The 25,292-nt window shown below is 42.0% G+C and overlaps 1 protein-coding gene across 2 annotated transcripts; it reads left to right on the top strand.

Moving 5' to 3' along the window:
• The first annotated feature begins 502 nt into the window (after nucleotides 1-502).
• On the top strand, nucleotides 503-24,605 carry LOC133000562 (ataxin-7). 2 transcript variants are annotated; one of them, XM_061070510.1, is made up of 13 exons: nucleotides 503-619; nucleotides 2,604-2,703; nucleotides 6,598-6,813; nucleotides 7,013-7,081; nucleotides 13,869-13,973; nucleotides 18,211-18,502; nucleotides 19,443-19,765; nucleotides 19,939-20,021; nucleotides 20,906-21,171; nucleotides 21,325-21,514; nucleotides 21,626-21,747; nucleotides 21,951-23,100; nucleotides 24,122-24,605. In XM_061070510.1, exons 3-13 carry the CDS (start codon nucleotides 6,606-6,608, stop codon nucleotides 24,137-24,139), a joined length of 2,826 nt encoding a protein of 941 aa, XP_060926493.1. In that variant the 5' UTR covers nucleotides 503-619; nucleotides 2,604-2,703; nucleotides 6,598-6,605; the 3' UTR covers nucleotides 24,140-24,605. The 2 variants fall into 2 exon arrangements, with proteins under 2 accessions (XP_060926493.1, XP_060926492.1); XM_061070509.1 differs by lacking the exons at nucleotides 503-619; nucleotides 2,604-2,703; nucleotides 24,122-24,605 and having other exon boundaries at nucleotides 6,514-6,813; nucleotides 21,951-23,145.
• Nucleotides 24,606-25,292: the final 687 nt, after the last annotated feature.

Consider the following 25,292-nt stretch of genomic DNA (forward strand, 5'->3'; position numbering starts at 1 on the left):
ATATCTATCAGTCTGCGTTGATCTCAAAATAAAATAAAACAAAACACAGAGAAGGACCTCAGGTCTGTTGAAAGCCTCCCTGAAGAAAAACTGAAATAAATAACCAGAATTATTCTTTTCTTGAAAACTCACATCTATAGTTTATATATATAATAATAACAATATCTGTTTACCGTACATATATTATAGATCATCTCCTTATATCACCTATATTATTTATTATATATTTACATTATCTGTATGATAAATAAGATGTCTTTATTTTACTTATACATATTATCTGTCAACTTGATCATTATCAGTGTGAAACTTTGTTTATAGCCCTGGCGTTGTATATTTGTGTAGCTGATGATTTGCATTTTTGGTTATGTTCAGGAAAATATATATATTGGATTATGGAGACGCATGTGCGTGAGTGCGCGTGCGTCGTGACGCAGTGACGTCTCCGTCCCAGAATGCAGTCTGGTAAACAGACATGGAAGCACCAGGTGAAGACCTCCACAGAGGCTGAGCTCTGCCCTCGCTCTTTCCCACCGTCTTCTGTCTCCTTCGCTCAGCGCATCCAGCTGATACACGTCGGCCCGGGGCCACCGTCGCGTCCACAGCGTCCACAGCCCGGGTAAGAGCGAAGTTACTGTGTGTGTGTGGCGGCGGTGAATGACTTCTGCTGGGCTGTCAGGCTGCTGCCAGCTTCCTCGCTAACGCTAGTCATGGCTGGCTGGCTACAGGCTGCAGCTAGCAGGCTAATGTAGCCGCCACTGCTCCTCAGTACTGTCTGTACCTGCCACAGACTCACACTGTCACCGTGACACAGCTCCTGATGGACTTACTGGCTTTCTCACACATCGTATTTAGCTGATGAACACGTTTTCTATTTGAATCAAAGTTAACGTACGTTAATGAGAGCAGTGTGCAGCAGAGGTGGGGGCAACGCTAGCCAATCAAACTGCTGGCTTCTGGTGGTCAATGCTAGATACTGTTAGCTAACTGCCATTAAGTTGTGAATGTCAACTGGTAGCTTTCATAAAGCCCAAATCCCAACTGACTTCAGGTTAAACTATGACTTACTGAAATGTTTATACTTCAATATGTCAGACTTTACAGTATAAGATGTGTTATTCCACTCCAGGCTTTGAGGTGAGCCATGTCCGAACAGTTATCCAGAGCAGATGTTATGTGTTTGGGACACTCTCTCTTCACCAGTCTCGAATGGAGACTTTGACCAGGCAGCACAACTAAACAATATAGACACGTTTACTGTCTAGGGACTCTGTAGGCGATGTGCAAACCATTACCTCTCTAGATTTTGAGCTACAGACAATGATGCAGTTTTTAGGGCATCCAACCTAAAGACTGTAGCACAATACATTGTGCTTTACAACTGCAGTTATAATTTGACTCTGCTGCTATTGACATTAATTACTGCTGCATTCAGCTTATGCATGCGACACGGAGCAGAGGAATTTTACAAGTAACACAGGAGCTTTTCCCTTCTAAAGTATGAAAAGTCAAAATGTCTGCCGTGCCAGTGCTGTGTACTGCACGTATGAAGAATCTGGCTCTTGACATAATAGAATGTACCTCATTTCGTTTTAGCCTTTTGCTGACCCTGCTCTACATAGATTTTAGCATTTACGTGGTGACTGGTTGTTTCATACATTGGCCATTACACTTAAAACCTTTACATTTAAACACTCCTTGACATAATTGAGTCTTCGACTTGGAGATGTTTGAAGTTCTAATTGTTTACATTATTTCTGAGCTATTGCATAGTTTAAATATATTTTTGAGCTAAGGGTGAAACTACTGCTCTACTTTCTTCTGATACTCTCAGTAGTTTTAGCAAGGGGGAGATAAATGTGTGTTTTAAAATGGTTGTTATGCAAGCCATGTTAATTTCTATAGATAGCACATACCTCAAATGGATAAGACATCAAGACAAAACCAACACAACACAAAATACAAAAAACATTTATATATAGCTACATATTTGCTGTGTTGTTAAATATTATGGTACAGGTCAATAATCCATTGGAATGCTAAATTCACTCGGATTAAGCAAGTCATAAATATTTGCAGAATTGCAGCTGATTGAGAAGTTAGTTAATTTGCTATTAATTTGCTGTTAATTTGCTAATTTAAAACCTTTTTGCAAACAACATTTGAGGTATTATGCAGGTTTAATCAAAACTAAAGTAAGGTGTTGTAAAATATACACAACACTTAATATTGTATGGCTCTGTGTTCTGTTTAATCAAGCCACTGGTTACCTCTGTCAATTAATTGCTGTATGTTATTTCATCAGTTAAGACTAGAATAATAATGATAAAAGGGTATGGTCTCAGTCTTTAAAAGGGATTACTGTGGGGCTGGATTGGTGGTTAGGGATGCTGCTTAATGGATTGGATTACAGTGGTGAAGAAGTGTGTGATAAGGTCCATAGAGGACAATGTTGCCTTCCAGACGGTCTTATAATCCCCGGTTCACTGAAAAACTATATCCAAAAACAGCAAAACAAAAAACCTGATACTGATTCATCTTTCTTCCATGCTTGTGTGTGTGTGTGTGTGTATATGTATGTGTGCGATTGTGTGTGTTTTCAGTCTTCCTCTCCAGTGTGTGTGGCAGCCAGCAATCACCCATACCGATGAGGATCAACTGATAGGGTTAAAAAGAAGTTCCTTTTTTTCTTATTTTGTCACGGTAAGTTCTCACAACTACTCATTATTACACTCTAGTGACATTAACTGTTTTCTAATACAATACATTACAATAATCACAAGTGCTTAAGAAGTGCTAACAGTTGTTTATAATTGACTTATTTAGAAACACTTTAGAGTTCAGTAGAGTAATTGTTTTCCACAAATACTCAACCCTGTAATTTCCACAAACTGATTCTTATTTTGGTTCCTGGTTTCATTTTGGTTTCAGCCAGCTTACTTTGGAAGTGATTTTCAACACATATGCAACAAACATATATCTATGCTGGTGTGTGGTTAGGAAATGAGGCATAAAGGAGAAGTACTGCTTTGCAGTTGTAAACCTCCACCAACCACTCAAGTTGCATTTTGCATCAATGTCTTTAGCAGATGCAATAAAATTAAGTTAGTTTCAGTGACCTTGACGGATGGGTGCACAGATGGACGGGTGGAGGAACAGCCCATAAACATAATACTGAGTAGTGCAATATTCTACTGTAAATGTACTCCCACTGTGAATGAAGTCTTACTTAAAAAACTGTAAATGTAGCACATATTACAATTAAACAGTCCTTTAAGGAATATAACATGCAGTTTTTCTGACACATCAGCAGAAACATTCACATATTGTGAGGAAGGGGATGCATATATTGAAGGTGATGGTTATATGTGTATTACACTTTGTAAAACGATAACAACTGTGACTGAAATGTAATCCAATACAACACTAGCACCTCAGGAAACGAGTACTGCTACAAGTTTCTGAAAAGCAGTAATTACAAGACTTAAGCTTTGGCTACCTTATGTTGTACAGAGGTCTTATTTATTGTGATTGAATGCACAACCAGCCTGTGATGTTCAGTCTCTAGTGACTAGTTTGAGTGGCAAAAGTTACAAATTTGTGTTTGCCTTTTGTGGCAATGTCACAGCTTTCAGTTATGTTAATATTGTTTCTATTAAAGTATATGTCATCTAATAAGAGTTAGGGTCAAATCGACAAGATTGTGCTCAAGAACAGCACAATAATGTTTAGATTGAAATTTCCAAAAGAAAATAATGTGGTACTAAAAAAAACATAAAGTTTGTTACATCTGGATCTCCAGGATTTTAAATATATATGATAAAGTAGTCAAATATAGTGTTCCACTCCTGTTTGATGTTTTTCTTTACATTGGTAGGTGCTAGTATGATGAAATCCAAGCCTCAAACCAACTCTAGAGAATATATGATATGAATTATGTCAAAATCATGATCTTTACATTCTGGGGTTTGACCATTTTAACAGTTCCTACAGAGGCCAGTCTTAGAATAGAAAATAACGCCCTTATTGACAATGCACAGCTGTATTGAGAAGTTTAGCTTGTCCCCCTGAGTGTTGCTTAACTTTGCTGAATTCTGAAACTCAACATCCTCATTGTCGTAACCTATGCAGCAAGATTTTCAAATTCACCAGCGGTTGTTCACATGTTATTGCCCAGTTTGATCATTTGTGACACAGGTGCATGTATATGCAGTAACTAAAGACAAGATTAGATCAAATATAACTTATATTTTAACCACATGTCACTGGTGGAATCTTCAGGATAAGCTTCTTAATTTGTACTTCTAAATTTAGAGTTTGTCTAAAGACAAAGCCAAGTTTGTACACTGGAAACTACCAGCAGAGGGCCAAGTTAATTTTTGCTCAAGGTTCTTCAGTGTACGTGCCAAATGGGAATACATTCAACTTCTATGACATTTATTAGGAGGAGATGTTTTTAAACATCCTCTTTTGGTATCAGAAGAACAGCACACGTGCTCACACTGTCCTTGTTACTCTGTCAAGTAGACAGTTGATCATATCTCAAGAAGTTCCGATGAGTTGCCATCAGAATCAGATCAGAGTCAGCCCAACGGCATTCACATAATCAAGGACACTATTTGGTCCTAAAGTCAAGTTACAATTTTACTTTATTGCAAGAAGCAATCTCTCCACTATAAGTGGTCTGCTTCTGTTTCTATTTTCTTCTTGCATGCCAGTTTTTATCAGTTTAGATTGTGCAGTATTCTTGCAGATGACACCTTTTGATTTTGAAAGTGAAAGTAAAGAAAACCAGGCTGTGACACCAGCTTGTGTCTTTACTCATTTGAAAAATACAGAAACAAAAGAGAAATCTGTTCACAACAGTCAAATGACATTGAGTGTTACATTATTCGGATTAACAGAAACAAGCTATACATCATAACTTTAGTCTGTCTTCATTTCACTTGCAAAAAAACAGTTACTGATTCAACATCCTTGAAGAGCAAGTCATTTTTATCATTAAATATGTTTCACCTATGTTGTGTGCTGTGTGAGGACATACATCTATGTAAACACCATAAACATACAGCGAGACAAGCCACATACTGTATATCAGTTTCACTCTGACACTAACAGTAAGTTATTCATATCGATGGTCAAATCAGTAAAACATTTTTTTCTGCAACTTCCTCCTGCAATATGTTGGTTGCATATGAAACATCTTCCAGGACTCAAGATATGAAACAATTTGTGGTTTGTCTTCTAGTGTGTCTTCTGATGGATATGTTTACATTTTTAAATGCTGACTTTTCTAGCTATTCTTGACTATTTTGCGTCACAATTTCATATACAGAATTTGAATGAGCACAATGCTTAGACTGTAATCTTACTTCCATAGTAATCACGCCTACAAACGTGTTTAGTAAGCTGACACTGCATGCATTGTGGAAAATCTCAAAATTAATTAGCAGCTATTTTATTTATTGACATTGCACAAAATAATAATTGTTGCGTGTGCAAAAAATATTCAACAGAGATGGTAGCTTTTGATATTTTAACATCCATCCATCTTGATGCAATTTGTAAGAACTGCTGAGATAAACTTACTTACTTTGTACAGTAGTCAATGCACAACTGTATGATGTTGTATTACATTGTTTGTGTTTTTTGATTGTAAGTCAGCAGGATTACGCAAAAAATATGGATTGCCATCAAACTTGATAGAAAGATGCATTATGGGTTAGAGAAGAACCCATTCAATTCTGGTGTGAAACCATATTAGGGGCAGGATCCTGGAGTTTTATTCTTTCTCTTGAATTAAGTTTGCGAGAGAGTACGTTTTGTTCTGATTTCTCAGGGAAAAATTAATGCATTTTTGATGAAAAAAATCATGCTAACGGGCACTGATATTTAATGGTTAAACTGTTGTTTACGGGGGCTGTGGCTCAAGAAGTTGTCAGCTGGCTGCCACTAACCAGAAAGTTGGAGGTTGATCCCAGTTTCTTGATTTTACATGCAGAAGTATGTTTGGGCACTGAACTCCCAAATTACCAGCTGCTGGTGGGATTGACGTACTGTATGATGTGTGTAAATAGGTGAATGGCAAACGCTGTCCTGTAAAGCGCTTTGAGGGGCCATCACGACTAGAAAAGCTCTAGATAAATACAGATAATTTACCATAGTTATGAGTGTGTAATATGGTGCGGATCCAAATAAAAAATCTGCCCCCAGTGAATTCAAATGTGGGACTGTTGGGCCTCGGTGGAGCAATGCACACTAGTTACAGTATTTATCACATACTATTTGCCTGTGTTGTGCATATCTTTTAAAATAAACTGTATGCTATTGCAAATTGAATGAACCAGAGTTCATTATGCATGCGTGCGTATTTAAATGAGCCACCGAGCTAAGTAGCGAAGCACCGCGTGCACTGTAGGAGATGCCAACGAACCAGGAACTCGGAGAGCTTCAGATGAACTGTCCGCCCGGGTACATTGGGGTATTTGTACTTGTTGCCTGTGCAATGGCCACACGCGGCTCCGAGGTGTCGCTCGGTGAGCAAGTCCTCCTATCCCGAGCGCGACCACCGCTGACTCCTGTGTTGTTACATTGTAGCGGAAAGAATGTCGGAAAGGGCCGAGGATGACGTCAGGGGGGAGCAGCGCCGAGCGGCCAGGCAGCAGCTGAAGCAGCAGCAGCAGCTCCAGCGGGGAGAAGGCTCCACAGCAATGGCGACTGTTGCGGAGCGGAGATCCCTGCCTAGTCCAGACATCATGCTGGGGCAGCCCTGGAGCAGCTGGGTAGACGCCGCCAAACTCCACGGCCACGACGGTGAGTCCCTCCGGCGTCCGAAATGTGCGCGGGCAGGCGAGGCGGCGCGCCACAGTTGCCAGTCCCGACCTGCTTTTTGGCCGATCGCATGCAGTTTTTTTTGGTGGAATATGAAGAAACGATACTGGTAGCAACAGCACGGGCAGGCGAGCAAGTGCAACTATTGATTTGTCTGTGTGTCGGGTCGCCTCGTTTTCAGGTGCTGAATCGGAGGAAAGTTTCAAAGACTTGGGGAAAAATCGAGAAGCCATGCGTCTGTGCAGAGAAGGTGAGTGTTGTTTTTTCTACTCCAGGGCCAAAGGTGTATTTTGGTTCTAGGGTTTTTTCATATACACATGCACCCAAACACTTCACACGGGTCGTCAGGTTAAAATGCACACTTACTGTAAACCATGCGTGCTGTGAATTGACTGGACAATCGGATATACAGGGACTCGTATGGCAGCAGACATTTACATCGGCCCCTAAAATAACTTACCGGTTAATAACTTGGACTCTCTTTAAGTGAGTGCAGGCCCAGACATGGCACTAACAAAATCATAATCTGTCTGGAGACTGCATCGTATGGACTTGACTGTTCAGCATCCACATTTTTTGCCATCTTACATGTGAAACCTTACACCATGTGCCATGTGCATCCCCACACTGAAAGACAACAAAAATGTTACCTAAAGAATTGACCATCAAGATTTCAAAAGTTAATAAGTAATACCTTCTATGTTCTGTAAAAAATTTGATCCCCAAATGAAAATTTGACTGTTAAAACAGCTCTGAATTTTCCGTAACAGCTCCGTCTTACGCTTGGTGAAGTTACGCTCCAATATCACATTCTGCCTTATTAAAAACAAAGGAGCTGTAATATTTGTATCGCATATTTAGATAAATAATTATTAAAATGACTTTTTAAAGTACTCAAACAAAACTGGTATATCAATACAAAATGTATTCAGGTCATACAAATATAAAACATTCAACGAAACATCAAGGAAAAAAACCCAAGAAAGAAAACAATCTGACTACTCTGACAACAAACTGATAGGTTGATTATGTTCCTCCTATTTTCTATCATTTCCAGTTTCTCTCTAAAGCTGAAACATATTGTAGAGTTGTAATGTTCAGTCATGGTATAATAAAGAGAAAAGACCAGATCTCACAAAGGTGATTAAACCCACAATCAGAAGTGCATATCACCTGGCTCCTCAGCCACACAATGATGTTTGAAAGCACGTTGTGCTGCAATATCATTATTGGAAATTGGAAACACCACTATTAGCATTAGCTGATTTGTCCTGCTGACAGGCCTGGATTTGCAGCGAGCTTCACCACAAAGGTACATCTGTTACAACGATAAAATGGCATCTTTTTAAATTACATATCAACAATCGTGCCGTCATTTTCCAGGCTCGCCAAGCACTGAGAATGACATCAAAATGAGTCAGGCTACAGGATGAGTCAACTACTGATTTCTTCATTTAAGTCAGATTTAAATGAATGAATGATGAATCTGTTTTCTTACTATAATGATAGAGCGATTTGTACTTAGAAGCCCAGCTTGTTCAAAGAAACATTTTGTGCTTCGCCAATGTTCACAAGTAGTTAACCGGACCACCTTCTTTACCATCAAACATGTGTTTATTTCTGCTTTTTATATGTTTCAGCAACACACCCACAGCTACTTACGATCTGTTTGCAGTGAGGATTTAGACACTAAGATTAAGATGCCTCTTTTTATTTTTACTCTGTTATAACTTGCCATGCTGTGGCCAACTCAAAAATGAAAAGAAAAAACTATCGCTACTAACAACTAAGATTTTTGAAAAGACATCTGTAGTGCTCAGAGAATCTGAATGCACGTACATATTAAATAATTATACAATAGTAGATATTATTGACAGGTCACTTTGAGTGTTGCTGTGAACAGGAATTTAGGCAAAACATTATTTTATTTGACAATGGATGGTCTATCATGAAAGGTGGCACTTTTCATTTTTGTCACATGATTTTGGCTCACACTTACACACAATATCATCAGTGTGTGCCCAGCTTTATCATTTCCTTCTTTCTCTCTGTCCCTGTTCAACTGTTCTCACTTTATAATGCAACTCAGGTTACCCGATCACAAGTGCACAGCTCTAAGTACGTCAGTTCACACCTAACACTAGAAATGCGTCTCCACATCACGTGTGTCTCCAGTGACCACTTGTGATCGGATTTCTCTTTGCTGCTCCATATGTAATTAAGCAAGTTACAACACCATTTCTCTTTGCAAAGACCGAATGCTGTGTTGTTTTTAGCTTCTCCAACAATGACAAACAGGTCTGTTGTCAATGTGATGGTGAGAAAAAGGGCTAGCAAAGGAGTGGCCGATGGAATCAGGACGCTGGGAGAAGATCTTCAGATCAACTGAGACACATTATAATGTCAAGTGTGAACTGGCCTTCTGTGACTCAGTGTGTTGGTCTTAGGCCAGAGATGTACTTGGTGTTTGAACACGTGTTGACGTAGACAACAATCTGCGTCGTGAATGTAGTTGTTCACATACTTACCGATGTACTACGCATGTTACCTGTAGGATAACACTAGAGGGAACACCAGACAAATCAGACTGTATAGAACTTCCTGATATTGATGTAAACAATAAACATGGTGACACTCAAGGAGGTTACAATTTTGTTCATTCTGAGATCACAGCAGAAAAAGAGACAGCGGCGCCATCAGATGGTCTGTAAGGCCCGTAAATCAAGCACGGCGAGACAATGGCCAGGATGTTTCTCTTGTTCTGCCAATGCGAGAAATTGATGATGAATACCAGTACCTTTAAATGTCCACCAGAACCTTTGATGATTTTCTCTGCCGGATTAGCACGCTGATGATACACCACACATTCCTTATACTACTGCTACACTGTCCCTACCGGTCAAGTGCATACTGCATCTGGCGATACCGTTGCGTTGATTTCGGAGCATGTGCACAGCGGACGCTGCAAATGGACGCAGGATGCCGTCTTAAAGGAAAAGGCTTGTGAGCAGGCTCCTTGTCAGGGTACTTAGTGTACCTAATTTAGTATTTGCATTGGTCAGTGTTTCCTTGCATGCACACTCTGAAGATCAATGCACAATTTCAGCAACAAATGTCCTATTACGTCTCGTAAGCATGTCTCAGAACACTATTTAAAATAGGGTATTGGTTATTGGACTACACTTATTTTTCGTGTTTGATTGACCTAAGAGATGCCGTCATAATCAATACTGTTTGAAAGTGAATGAAAGTAGTGTGTCAGAGGCAGGCAGAGAGATGTAGTGGACTTATTCGTTTCAAGGTTGTTATGCCACTTGCCTCTCAACTGGCTCAAAACATGCCTCTATCATGTAGCAACATCTATCAGTGAGTGTGGTTTGTCTCACAGGGCTGATAAACACTTGCTGTGTGTTTTCAAAGCATGTTGTTCTGCATGTGTGTGTCTGTCTTGTGGGGGTATTACAAGGGTATGACTACACCTCTCCATGACTCACCACCAGATTCCTCCTGTGATGCAACTGCCATTCTAATACACACATTGAAAAAAAGCTTTGAAATTAAAGACTGATGATTCTACTCATCATCGGGTTTTTTTTTTCTTTTTAATTTCACAGTTTAATCTGTACAGTCAGGAAGCTCGGAAGTGTAGTCCCAGTGTCACAGTTCAGATTGTGTGTGTGTGTGTGCACTTCTCAGAGGCAGTCAGAGATGCTGCTGTTCTATCTAGATCATTCATCACTGCCATGGATGAGGATGCTGAAATTAACTGGACTCTAGCTCTCTTCCTCTGTCTCGTGCTCAAAGGCTCTTATTCTCCTCCTCAAGCGCAGGTCCACTGCTCACTTCCTCTTTGTCTCGCTGAGGCCTCAGCCTGCTTCTCTGTGTTTTTTCTCTGTCACGCTTGTTTCTTTGCTTTCCTCCATCTCTTGTTTCTCCTCTACGGTAACTTCCCTTCTCTCTCGTTCCTTTTCATCTGCTTCTTGCACAAGATTAAAATGGAGAATCGGTCAGGCACACTGGCGTTTGACCACATTTTAGGACAGGCTGTTTTATTCGTCCAGTTCAGTTGGTGCCAGTGTGTTGAATGCAGAGTGGCAAGGTGATCTAGCCGGGTTTCTTTTATAGTCGAGCAACCTGTTTGTAGAATGCTCCACTTGTACAACAGCAGCAGTTTGGCAATAAGAGTTGTTTGACCTTGCAAGTGATTTAATTAGGAAATGCAGGTGGCCTGTTGGCCTCTGCAGTTTTAGACCTGTCTCTTTAAGATTTTTGGAGAAGGTAGACTTATAATAGAGAATACATGTGAAGTTGGCTAATATGTTTGCTATCTCATCATAACTTCAATTTTCCAGTTGTACAAAGGAAAAGCTCACAGAGAGAATAAGATGTAAAAAGGACATGCTGAGTAGAAAAGAAGTTGCCCAGAATTTTCAGGGCGGCTTCCAACCGTTGCTTTAGTGGCATATGCTTCTGCAACTGGCAACCAGTGGACACTACCTTCCTTACCACATCTCTGCACTTGTTTTCTTTACATAGCAATCAGACCCATTATTGTGCACATCAACAGTGCTTTACTACTCAAGTTCTATATCATTAACATGCCTTTGTCCATTAAGTGAAGACATTCACCTATTCTCTGTGGCAGACCCCAGCCGCTGTGAAAAGTCTTTTCATTCCACTGCTGTTGAAGGAGACACTTAGCTGAGTGGCTTCAGCCAAATGAAGCACATTAAATCGCACTAGGTCTGTCAAATCTTCCACACAAGACTGCCACTGATCTCCCTGAGAGGGAACCCGCCAGGTAGACCCTTTAATATGGTCGTTACTTAATGGCACTCATTCCTTCCAGATTTAGCTAGCGATGTTTGAAGAACCCTTGAAGGCCCTTGTAGAGTACGTCCAGGAAAAGGGCTCCACTTCTTTCCACTTGTATCCTCTCCTCTGCTCATCTCATAACACCCCAGGCATTCTCTTAATTAGCCTCCTTAATTAGCTGCTTTCTGGTTCTGTGCGCCAGAGTAAATTTTGATCACATCCTGGTGAGGAGCGGCACTTCCCTCTGATTTACCATAGAGTGGCTTGAGAAGAGGGTGGCTTGGCTCATAACACTGGGGATCTAGCGATGCTGGAGCTGTACACATTCAATTTTTGTGCCTTGCTGTTCTTGATCCCTGTGCTTTTTAGGATCACCTGTCTAAAACTGCCATACCTACAGGGTTTTTGTGTTCCCCTGAAAGAAAGATGAGACATTAAATCAGCCATATCCTCCCATTTCTAAGTGATCATTGCTATCATGCTTTAATTAGTGAGTTGAACTCTTAAGGGGGCTATGACCTTTTATTTTCACAAATTAACTGTTACCTCATGTCTTGTGTTTAGCATAAGCCGGTTTAAGGGGAGGGCGTTTTAGGTCACCATGCTCAGCATTATTGTATTAGGAATATTTCACTCTTATTTAAAACAGTGCTATAATTCTCACTCTGATGTACAACTTTCGTAACTAGACAAACTATGATAAGCACTAACAGGTCTTGTTTTGATTGTAGAGCTGAAGATAATTATTTCCATTGTGAATAAATATTAGGAAAAAAGTGAGGTGATGATATCTTCGAATTGCTTGTTATGTCTGTCAAACAATCCAAAACCCAAAGATATGCAATGTACTATTACTTGCAGTGCATTCAGAAAGTATTCAGTCCCCTTCACTTTTGCACATGTTGTCGTCACTAACGATTAACAACATTAACAATTACTACACTTTTGCAACTTCACAACAAAGGAAAAAACTGAATTACCTAATTTACAAACTATATATATTTATATTATTTATGGCAGAATGAACGAAAACCACTCTTCAGTAAAAGACACATGAAGGCCCCCGATTCTAAGTGTCATGTCTTGAGGAAGCCAGGTATCACTCATCACCTGCCCAACAGTATTGGTAGAGACATGGTGAGTGGTCAGGCATGAGGAAAGGTTGAACAAAGCAAAGTACAATACACTCACGGCATCAGACTGAACTGAAGGTTCACCTTTCAGGACAGTGACCCTTATCATACAGCCAAGATAGCACAGGTGTATTTAAGGGGAACTATTTGGATATCCATGAGTGGCCCAGCCAGAAACCTGACTTGAACCTAGTTAAACTTCTCTGTAGAGACCTGGAAATGGCTGTCCAACAACAGTCCTCATCGAGCCTGACAGAGCTGGGGAGGATCTGTAGAGAAGAGTGACAGAAAATCCCCTAATCCAGGTGTGCAAAGCTTGTTGCATCATCCCCAAAAAAGAAGAGACTGTAATCCCTGTCAAAGGTGCTTCAATTTAGAAATTAGTTAAAAGTCTGAATACCTATCTCAATGTGATTTTTTTCCCCTTTGAAAAAAATAGAAGATTTCTGAAATTATGTTTTCACTTAGTCATTTTGGGGTATTGAGTTTAGACTAATGAGGGAAAATTGTAAGTATTTGAGCATAAGCCTGCAGCATAGAAAAAAGATGGAGTTGTTTGAATCCTTTTTGAATGCACTGTAAAAGAGAAAAACAACAAATTGAAGTTGATTCCTCAGTGATAGCTCCGAATATGTTTATTTTCACAAATACTCCACACTCCATGCTATGTATATTTTGTAAGGGCTGCGGTTATTTGTGTGTGGGAGAGACACTAGCTTTTTGACAGTGAGTAACCTTTGGATTGCTGGCTTGGCCCTTCCCTGGTTCTTATCACTAGGACATGTTTTCTGCGGTGAGTGGAGCCTGGGGAGTAATACACACTTGCATGTTCAGACTATTAACACATGTATGTGCATATATTGTATCACAATGAGACATTCCTATTTTTCTTCTTTTTTAGATTATGAAAAAAATGTGCCATCATGCTGTCATTACTCTCTCTTGTGCTGTTACAGTGTTAGGTCAGCTAATGACAGATGCTTAGGTGTAGATGCAAATTCCAACTGGGGCACTTGGCGAACACAGGTCTATTTTATTTGCCCTTTCATGACTTGTGCCCTGTCTGCTTTATTCTTCCCCTGTGTACAGACATGCCCATATTCGGCCAGTGTCCCGCACAGGACGACTTCTACCTGGTGATGTGCAGCCACTGTGGTCAAGTAGTCAAGCCCCAAGCCTTCCAAGCACACTACGGTAAGCATCAATCCCATGCACACAAATACATGCATGTATATGTTCAGTCATATTTCATGATAACACCATACAGACTTTGCTTTAATAGTTTGAGAATATTATAGATCATTAGAGAGCAAAGCCGTTATCCGACATGGACTCGATGGGGATTCTTCGGGCAGACGCGCACAGAAAAATCTCAGAATCGGTTGAGGCAAATGGTGGCATCCGGGTGAAACATGCAGGAGGCAGGATATGACGTATAAATTCCTCTGTGGAGATCATATGTTTCTGCTTACAGCAAATCGGCACTGGCGTCAGCACTCATTGGCTTTCCAAGTTGACATTATTGTCTGTGTCTTCTACCGGTGATGCCTGAGATAGTTGTATTATTCGTGGTCATCAATGCGCCCAGTCCGCCGTGGGGAATCCTCCGGTTAACCCCCTGCTGTATTCTCCAGCTTTAATTAGGGGAGCCTAATAAAAGCCCCTGATGTAACATGAAGTATATTCCATGTGTAGAAACCCTATACTCATCCTGTACACCACTACAAGGCTGGTGGTGTTATTTCCCACAATACCACACCCTGTGGTATAACGTTTCCTTCTACCTGTTTATTCCCTCACCACTTTTCCTTCTCCACACTGCAACCTGAGAGGGGACTCATAGACTTTGATTTATTTATTTGTTTGACTCACTATAACACTTGTGTGTGTTTACAATTTCCCTGTCAATATTTGATGTGGCTCTCTCAGTCTTACTAGTAGTTTAGTTTTTTGCAGTTACAGCTAAGATCAGATTTCGAGTCAGGGATGTGCATGTGTGCCTCTCAGTGTGTGCATTTCCAATGCAGAGATAGTTCAGCTGGATGTTTGACCTGAGTGGTAAAGTAAAGCGATGAATTCTTGATCTTTGAATGCAGTGATTGCATAACTGCGAATCACGTTGCATTTGAATGTGTTCACAAACCTCCCCAGTCACAGCAAGAAATGAACTGTCCTTGTCAATGTAAGGCTGAATGTTGATGTTACACCTGCGTTGTATTTAACGTAAAGATTTGTTTTAGTCTTTGAAAGTCAAGCAGACAGGAATTGTTATTCATTTCACAGGACACAATTATAACCAACATCTGGTGATTTCAGCTCTTATTAACATCATTTGTTGTTCCTACACTTTCAGCATCTTAATCTGAAATCTCAGATACTATTCTCTTTCTCATAACATGGATCCTGTTTGCCCTAAATGAGGATTGAAATTTAGACACCGAACTCATCTCAGTGGTGCATTTTTTCCATGCTGTTAGACAGCAATTACAGTTGTCAAGGTCAGCCACAAGAGGGAGGTATAACAGCACATGGCTCAAAGATGAACTGTTCTAACACATGTGTCAACACTCAAAACAATAGGACTCCTCCCACAATGCGGAACAATATAGACAAATACTGTCTGGACTACACTATTAATTGTGTACTACAACTTCCAGTTGAGTTTTCTTACCTGCATTACAGTTCCTCGAAAGTAAAACCATACTGACAATATCACAGCAGGTGGCCGAGCTCATCTTGCACAGCCTGGTATTGTTGATGAAGACTGTACACAATCTGATCAGTGCAGTAGAAGCACCCAGGATGAATAGTGATCTGACAGTCTGTTTTGTAGACAATGGTTTCCTCTGTTTTTGTAATGTGCTCATACACAACAACCATGTGTTTCCTCTTTTTCTCTCATGTAAGACTACATAAGAAGTCAAGTGGCACTCAGCAGTGGGCTTACCTCTGCCAAACCCATAAAGTTCTACACGTAATTGTCCAGCTCTTATTAGAGATAAATACAAAAGGATGAATGTGCAAACTCACAGGAAAAGCTTCTCCTAAACTATCTGGTCCTAAACTAATTTAACATGTTATTTTTCTGTAATGTAAAATTCAATTAAACATTTTCAACATTGATTGTCAAGATAAAAATGGCATATATCAAGTGATAGATATTAACCTTAGTCAATATTATTTATTTGAGTTTTATATTTATCTTTATTTACATTTGAGAGGTTGATAAGATACGACAAGGTTATGTTTTTCTCTGCTTTGAAATTACATTTTTTGTTTGTAAATGTTTTTGAAACTTTATAAATTATCAAAGCAGTTGGATAGATACTTTTTCTTTTGATTTACTAAAGATTCAGCTCCAAAGTGGAACAGTGTAAAACCAAGTGAAATTCAGTGGTGCTGCTCTATGTGGCCGAGCAGAGCAGCAGTGCTCTTGCTGTGATTTCCCTCCCGTCTTCCTCTTTCTGATGTCATTATGGGACGACCACATGTGGCGTTAACTCAGGGCAAAGGCACTGATCTCAGCGCCATGGAGAAGGTCTCGATAAGACTTTAGCAGCCTTCTTTGAGCACAGATGTCTCCCGTTAGGTGTTTGCGCTCTTCGGCTACGGCTGATCCCAGCAGGGGTGACACTCACCGCAGAACGGGAAGCCAGAAGCTCGGCTGCCGTTGTATGCATTCATTTATAAACATGTTGAACAAAGACTTGTCTCCTCACTGCTCCGCTCAGACACGAGGCCTTGGCTAAACAAACACTAAGGCTTGAATCATGTACCTTGAGCTTAAATAAAGACGAACTAACCACAGTCTATTATCATTTTTGCGATGAGAACATTGTTATTATTTAATATAAAACATTGTGTCTTCAGAGACTGCAGTAAGGCCACTTACACGTTGATGTAGACTCCCAGAGGCAGGGATTCCCCTTAGCACCATGATAACAGTTTGAGAGTGTGAATCAGGACATTAAGGCTCCTCCTATTCCTTGTGTCTGTCTTATCCCACCAGAACATTTTACTTGAGATCTTTTTTCCCGTCTTCTGGTGCTGTTGGTGCCTGCTCGCCTCTCTGAACCTCACTGAGTGTCGTGCTGGGGTTTCCTGGTGTGAGTTTGTGTGTATGCTGAGATGTTGACTGCGACTGGAATAGGACAAGATACCAGGGGAACCAGGGAGGGTTAGGGCTAAGAAAGGCTTTAGGGGGTATTTTGCCACTTAGAAGTGAGAGGGAAAACTAATGTCGTGTGATGACTATGTAATGAATTGGTGTGTCGAGAGAGGCCCTCAGGTGACAAGAGGGCACTCTTTATTTCTACTTTTTCCTCCCTGAAAAGGGAAATTGGAGGAAAGCTAAACAGGATGAAGGTGTGTGTGTTTTTGTGTTTACGGCTGAGGGAGATGGGGGAATGATGGCTCTCTGTGTGCATGTGTATTCGTATCCCCTTTACTGTGTCTGCAGCAGAAAGCTTGTCAGCAGATCACCTGCTGAGACTAAACTTTGGCTGCCAGCCCACTTTCCAGCTACACCACAGAGTTAGCTCAGTAAAACGTTTGCTAACTAGGCCCACACTTCGTCCTGGTAACTATCAAAACCAGTTAGTGCTCCTGAGGTTGTGTCCTCTGGCGTTCTGTAATCATTGCATGCGTGCGTATGCCTGCGTGTGTGCGTCCGCTTTCCCCCCTCAAAATCCTTTTATAGCAATGAACTTCTTATATTGATGAATTTGGCCCGGGACAAACGTGATCACTACAAGCTGTTTCCATTGTACTAGAATTTTGTCAGGAGGCTGCATGAAATTTTACGGCGGCGCCAGCTCGCAATTCTCTATGTAGGTAAAACCCTGACTGTGAAATAAGCTTTTGTTGTGGAACAGTATTGGAAGTTTCAATACCATTATTTTAATTGTGCAATTTTCATTGCTCTTACTTAAAGAGCAATACATGAGACCTGTGTTTTGATATATGAGATATATAATTTTGAAGGCAAGCACTTGGTGATATGCGTTTATTTATTTCCTCCTTCTATTTTTGTCTTTCTATCCACAAGTCAGTTTTGACCTAACCTTTTCTGCTGTCATCCTGCTTTTCATCAGTGTGCACAGCAACTGTTGTAAGAAGCTCAGGCAGGAAGTGAAGCTCTTGACCTGTTAGCTGTTTCGGTCGAGTTGGCATGAATCACAAACGCTACTTATTTGTTGTCTTGTTAAACTACTCACTACTGTCAGAGAAAGATATCATGTACTCATGTGTTTTCCTGTTTCTCCTGACTAGTGGCCCACTTACTTACACATCTACACTCACAGACTCGTCTGTTACGGCGTAAGATCAAAGCTTTGTGACATCTGATGCTGATCATCTAGATTTGTATTATTCGATTATCTATCTATAACTTCTATGTTTTAATACCGGCCTTGTTTATACTACTCTGCAGAGAGAAGACATAGTTCAGCCAGCAAGCCAGCCTCCACCTCGCCCTTCCCCGTGTCAGGCAGGAACCGGAGCAGCACTGGGCTTGGGCCTGGGCTGAGCTCGGGGTCTGTAGCTGGGGTGACGACTGGAGGCATCCTTGGCCGACCCTCAACTGCTGGATCCAGCTTGTCCTCTTCGACCTCCTCCTCGACCTCTAATCCCAAACTCCTCAAACCAGCCAAAGAGAAGCTGCCAGGCACTCAGCGAAGAACCCCCTTTCCACCTTTCAGAATGCTCCCGCCAGATAAGACTCAGTAAGTTTCACTGTTATGCAATTTTGTGTTTCGCTAGGGTTTCACGAAATTGTGACGTGTATATATATCCTATATATAGTATATAGTGTAGCATTATGAATTTTTCCCACTGATGGGCAATGTTCATTTACTGACCATTATCTGTTATAATGTACTATTTAGTAGATACCTGTATGTCTCTTAATGTTTTTCATATTAATTTCAGCAAGATAAAACTTCTGTTTCCTGTTTAAGAAGTGATTTCCAGGAGTGTAGCATTAACCAGGGCTAGCAAAAATTTCAGCAATTTGACAATAGTAACCTGGAAAGGTCCACAAGTAAAAAGGCTACGTGTCTCGAATACATTAGCAGTAGGCCATACTACAATAAAAGCAAACACCACTTTCATACTGGGTTAGTAGCATACAGCTATATATTTTTTTATATGCCCGGATATCGGACCAGTACTCTATATCGACTGATACACAAAGTCCAGTTTTCATACCAATGGGATCTTGTTTACATGTGCAAGCATACACAATAAAACACAAGGGTTCACACATCACCATACTCCTGTTGTGGCCTCGATGTCATTTTTCTCATATACAGTAGAGCGATCATTTTAAAACTCTGAACTCCCCCAACTCCTAAAGGTTGTGATGTTACGTCGCCCTACAGCTTTATAGACATTCAGATGCAGATTAAACACAAATATAGCTACTGCTGTGGTAAAGACCTGTATGATGTCATTTATTACTAAAATCTGTATTTCTGACAAAGTAATACATGTAAACACTTCTTTGGGATTAATAATTGATCTTATTAGTTTCATGTTTTGTCCTCCCAGCTCCATTCATACGTGTGCTTCTGTCTCTTACCATGCGTTTCTCACCGGCTCAGTGTTTCTAACTCTCAGCTTCCTCCTCGCTGCCCTCTTCATCTCTGTAACCTTCTCTTCCAGCCTCACCCCGGCTGTCAAGGTGGAGAAGATGCACCTGAGGGTGGACTCGTCAGCTAAGCTGGTGCAGGCCCCACCTGCCCCCACCACCACCCCATCCTCCTCCACATCCTCCTCTAGCACCACTGTGAGCTCCAACACTACCACCATCACCACCTCATCATCAGCCCTTAAACCAGGCCTTAACTGTCCCTCCATACCAAAGCCTCCGTCACTGACCCTGGGTCAGATCCCCAACGGCAAGGGCCACCTCTCGGCCCTCTCAGACAAGAAGCAGGACAGCAGCAGTGCCAGTAGCAGACGCCACCCCAGCAGGAAAGTAAATGGTGAGCGAGATGTTTCATAAACACTATTGTTGTTTTGTACTGTTATAAATTATATTTAGAATATGGTTTATATCTTGTATAAGCACTGATGATAACACAACCTAACCTATGCAACTCCTGATTTGACACATTGTAAGTAACAGTTCTTCCTCATTCTTGTGCTGTGCCTTCAGAACGTGAGTTCAATGCAGATATCCACTGTGGCGTTGTGGATATTACAGCTCGGAAAACATGCACAAGATCTCTAACATGCAAGGTAACTAGTCGATTTTCTGTGTAGTGAACTCTTGAAGTAACTGTCCATTATTTAAAACCTAAAGCTGGCAGTCATCTACATTTCTTGTTATCAACAAATCTATTAAAGGTACAAATCCCTGAGGTGGGATCTTAATTTGAATGTCTTCACTATTTGTGTAAGGAGCGGTAGAGAAATGGTGATACTGGAGTTTATGCTACTATTTTCCCATTTTTCAAATAACATGTAAGCATCAAGCCTCTTTATAGGTGTTCTCTTTGTTAAGAGAAAATTAAAGTTCAGCGTTTCTTAAGCTGCTTTCAGAACCCATATGGGAATACAGCGAAAGAGTGGAAATAAATGGGGGGGGGGGGGGAAATGTCAACGAGGAAGACAGCAAAATGTTTAGTGTTTTGAGCCGAATCTGGTGTAAATGTGCTTTAAACATAAACACGGGCTTAATTAATGCATCGTGTTCTGCCTCATGCATGCTCCATCTACCCAGGTGCAACTCCTGGTGTCACTGTTCCGTACTTATTCCTTACGTATTGTGAAAGGCAAATTCTAGAAAATTCTATTTTCAGTTTTAGATGCATGTTGTCTACTGCTGTGGTTTGGTACTGACTGCATCACCACACAGCCCCTATACAGCGGACGTAATGATGGTATATGTCATGCAGTGCAATTGTGTTGCTTGTTGATATTGGTTTAATAGGTTTTTGGATGACAATGTTATTATGTCATGATTATTAATAAACAATGGTCTTATTCTTGATGTTAAAATGGTTATGATCGTTTTCAGCAAAGTTTTAAACATGTATCAAAACAGAGGCCCTCATTCTAACCAAAGCGACCCTCTACTCTGCCAACAATAGTGACCTTTGACCTTTCCAATATCACAACAGACACATTCCTTAAGCCAGCGAAGGGCGGTGCCAGGGCGGAGGAAGCGCTTTGACACATTGCTGGCGGAGCACAAGAACAGAGCAAGGGACAGAGACCTCAATCCACCCCATTCCCAGCAAAACCCCCCTCTCAGGGACCCACACCCCCCCTCCAACCTCGCCACTGCCCATGACCCGCACCAGGGGGCTCATGGCAACGGCCCTGCCCCAGAAGCCACTAAGCCTTTGCCACTCTGCAAGCCCAAATTTAGTCCTGGTCTTCCACGGTGAGTTTTCAGCCACACATGCTCCTGTATTTTAGTTTATGCTTGTATCGTGTGTAGTGGCATCAGACGAATTTGGTAACAATTTTGGCATTTTAGCGGTTAGATCTCTGAGTTTTTCACAGTTGAAAATGATCTTCCTACTTCTACCATCAGACTAAACAGCAGTCACGGAGTTGGCACCCCTGGAGACCCTGCGGTAGTCCACGAATCACCACACCATCCCCAAAGTACCCCCGATGGGTTTTCCCGACCCTCGAGTGATGAGGGCGAGAACGAGGAGCGGGAGGAAAACACTGACAAACTGGACTGTCATTATTCAGGTTATCACCCTCGACCGGCAGCTGTAAGTGATCCCTACCATCGCTGATAGGTGTCATAGACATCTTTTCTTTTTTATAACAGTAACTGCCATGAAGGATTCATGAATCGATCTGTGCCACCTCTCTTTTCCCAGCACTGTACCTTTGGAAGTCGACTGCTTGGAAGAGGCTTCTATTCGTTTGACCGGCGATGGGACAAAGCTCGATGTGCAATTACCACAATGATGGACAAGCATGTCAACTCTCAGATGTGGAAGTAAGTCTGCTCAGCTCAGATTCTTCAGAGTAATACTGCGGGAGGAAGAAGCATCAAAAAAGTGCATTTTTAAAATACATATTTAAAAAGTTACATCATGTTTACTCAGATGGAGAAAATAACGAACAATCGTTTGTCTTGTGGACAGAATTTCAACTTGTTTACAGGAATATCTAATGTACGAAATGTTTTCCTTATTGCAGGAAAATCCCATTGGCCTTGGAGAACTCCTCCTCCGTTGCACCTACCCATAGGACAAGCACAAATTCCCATGGTAGCACTCCCTCCTCAGGCTTCCTGGGCCCCCCTGCCACCTTGCCCCAGACTCCTTATAGCCAATCATACGAGGGCAAATCTGTGCTCTCCTATGGGACCACCTTAAATGCCCGTAGCTCCCCACAGGGTGGGGCTGAGCACCCGGCCTACGGCACTACGCAGGCCCGACAAGTGTCTTCGTTGCCGCAGATGCCTTCAGCCCACTCGTCCTCATCTTCTTCTTCAGTTTCTTCCCTAGCCTCAGGCCGGGCGCTCAAGTCCCGCTCCTCCAGCAGCAGCACTACCAAGTCATCATCGTCCTTCAGGCCCAAGGAGATCTCCCCTGTCTCCTCCGCTTCTGTCGTCCCCAACGCCACTGGTGGGGGCAGCAGTGGAGCTAACAGTAACATTAGCAGCCCTAGCGTCAGCGCTGGGAAGAAAAGGAAGAACAGCTCTCTCCTCTCTTCGTCCCATTGCGCCTCTGAATCCTCCTCCTCTAATGCCAACTACTCTTCCTCCTCCTCTTTCAAGAAGAACTGTGCAAATGTCGGCAGCTCAGGGAGCACCTACCACCACAGCTCATTAGGCTCTTCATCCTCATCGTCATTATCCTCCTCCCACAGCGGAGTCCACAGCGTGGGGCTTAACTGTGGCCCCAATGTGCGGACCAACTCACTAAGCCTCAAGGCCGAGCCTCCTGGAGGTTCAGTAGGAGGCTCTTCGGGGCCCCCTGCACGAGGTCCTCCCTCGGGCAGCCCGGCAGAGTCCATCAAGCGTATGAGTGTGGTAATGAACAGCAGTGACTCCACCCTTTCCCTGGGGCCCTTTGTCCACCACCAGTCCTCATCTGACCACCACACCAGCTTCAGCCACCACACCTCAGACGGGCGCCTGGAGGGCAAGAAGCGCAAAAGCTCTCCTGTCTCCAGCAGCATTAATAGCGGAGGTGGGGGAGGAGGGCTGGGAGTAGGAGGAGGGGGACCTGGACCTGGTAGACCCAAAGTGGCCAAGTCACCCGCCATTAACAACATCCATGGGAAACATGGTCGGAGCATTCCAGGGACGCCAGGGCTGCCAAACAACTCACATCTACATCAGGTGTGTTCAGTTTTCTGCACCATCCAGGATGTGTTTTAATTCACTACAGAGCAAAACTTGCTATTCCATGGAGATTAATCTGTTTAAATTAACGATTTGTCACATTTAACAGTATGTGACCGTGTTTATGAAACAACAGTTCCTTGTTTGAACGAAAAACAAATTGTCTGGGAAATCCCATTAATCGTTTAGTCATTATTCAATCAGCAGTGCCAAACTTTCATTATCTCCAGGTTTTCTGCTTCATTTGGCACTTAAGCTGTTCAACTGTCATGCCACACAAGCAATTTGATGTCGCCTTGGGCTATGGGAACTTTGTGTTTTGATATTTTACATAGAAAAATCTATGTGATTAATGCTCTGCTATTGTTTGTATCTACTATGGATTGAAGCACATACTCAAGTCAGTTATATGAGCCTACTTAAGCAGTCAATTCATCTACTAAGATTCAAATGCATCTGGCTATTAAAGGGAATGAGAGATTGCACTGTGGTTTGTTTATTGTAGTAAAAACCCAGAGCTGGACCTTGTATTCCTCCTTTAACCTAGCAAAAGTGGATTTGGTCATGCCCTTGAGCTGAGATGTTTAAATTGTGCCCTCAGTTAAAGTAGCAGGAGACATGTCATGGCCAAAGAGAGTATTCGTTTGGATCCAAATTTCAAGTGCAGCACAGAAATAGTTCTTAATAGTGCAATGAATTGATAAATAGAGCCGTGCATGTGATGATTTCAGTGACTTCAAGTGGATTCAGGTAGTTGGGCAAATTTCTAAAAAATACTGACCGACGACTTGTCTCACATGTTTGTCTACAAAAATCGAGCGTGGTGGCAAATAAACACATTTGTGTATGTTCAAGAAAAAAAATACACTTTGTTTGTGATAAGGTTTTTCCAGTAGAATAACTCCACTGAAGTATAAAGTGGTGAATGGCACTACCACAGCCAATTTATATTTGTCTAGATTATGTTTCGCTGATTAAAAGCATTTTAATCAAGTACTTTTTTCTCCTTCCTCCGCAGCCAAAGGCTCGTCCCTGACAGCGGTGCCTGGCTCCAGTGTATGGACCCGGCACACCGACAGGGAAGAGTCCGGAGCGGTCGGCACGCTGCTCGGGACTGAACGAGGCCTTTTAAAGACAAACCCACATTACTCTCAGCTTCCCACAATCCTCAGGGTGGAGATGATCTGGACTGCCCAGTGAAGTCATGTGGTCCTTACTAATTCTCCCAAAGCCATGCGTGTTTGTATGTGTGTGTGTGGGTGTGTGTGTTGGGCATGGTGGCACTGTATAAGGTTAGGAAAGCAGCATGGTGCACAAGGGGTCTAATGAGCGAGCCAAGTGACCCCCCCCTTCTCCACGTGAGTGTTGTCCCAGTATTCTGAGAGGTCTTCCTGTCTGGTTGGACATAAGAGAAACGACAGCAGCAGCCATGGGTCTCTTGAGCGGGGCTGTAAAGCTCATTGGTTCAGGTTAAGGGCTGCAGCAACAAGCTGTCAACAATGCCGAGCAACTGGGGGGGGGGGGGGGAGACAAACCGGCCTCTTCCGTTAGGATGTGTGTGAATGTGCGTGAGTGTGTAGGAGTATTTTTCTCATGTCAGATTCTGCTGGACTACTGGAATATCCAACTTAATTACACCCCCAGCGCCTGATCTCAGAAGCCTTTGGAACAAGAGCAGGAGGAGCAGCAAACTGTTACTTGCAACAACTTGAACAACACACAATCACCTTGTTGTTTCACTATCATCAGTCGGACCCTCTCTGGCGGCGACACGTCGAGTGACCTCGGGGTAACACGCAGTAGCCTGAGACAAATCTGTAAGGACGATCTGGTCAATTCTTTTTATTAACCCAGAATAATTATGCAAGTGTTACTTTTTTTATGATTTCTTATGAGCTTTTTACACTGAACTACAAAGAGTCTTTGTAGACGTGATGAAGACAGTTGTGCTTTCAAATGTGAAACGGATGCCTGATGTGCCCGGTCGATTGAATCTTTTGTCAGCGACAGAGCGAGGTTGGTATTGAGGACACCTGTTAATTGTCTGAATCTTTTCATTGTGCAGAATGATAGCCACAGCAGACCTACCCCCAACTGTGAACAGCACTAAATAACTGCTTTCTCCACAGGCACTGCTTAGTTGTCCACAAGGCTCGCCAAAAGCTGCTACCAGCTTTGCCAACTACTTT

This window comes from Limanda limanda, chromosome 4 (genome assembly GCF_963576545.1).
Source record: "Limanda limanda chromosome 4, fLimLim1.1, whole genome shotgun sequence".
Classification (NCBI taxonomy): Eukaryota; Metazoa; Chordata; class Actinopteri; order Pleuronectiformes; family Pleuronectidae; genus Limanda; species Limanda limanda.

What these genes read in the sequence shown, in the direction of transcription:
- LOC133000562 (XM_061070509.1), top strand. Translation starts at nt 6,606, where the DNA reads ATGTCGGAAAGGGCCGAGGATGACGTCAGGGGGGAGCAGCGCCGAGCG. An exon ending in CTCCCGCCAGATAAGACTCA is followed by an intron (nt 18,503 to 19,442) that starts GTAAGTTTCACT and finishes CTTCTCTTCCAG; the next exon opens with CCTCACCCCGGCTGTCAAGG. An exon ending in TTTAGTCCTGGTCTTCCACG is followed by an intron (nt 21,172 to 21,324) that starts GTGAGTTTTCAG and finishes TTCTACCATCAG; the next exon opens with ACTAAACAGCAGTCACGGAG.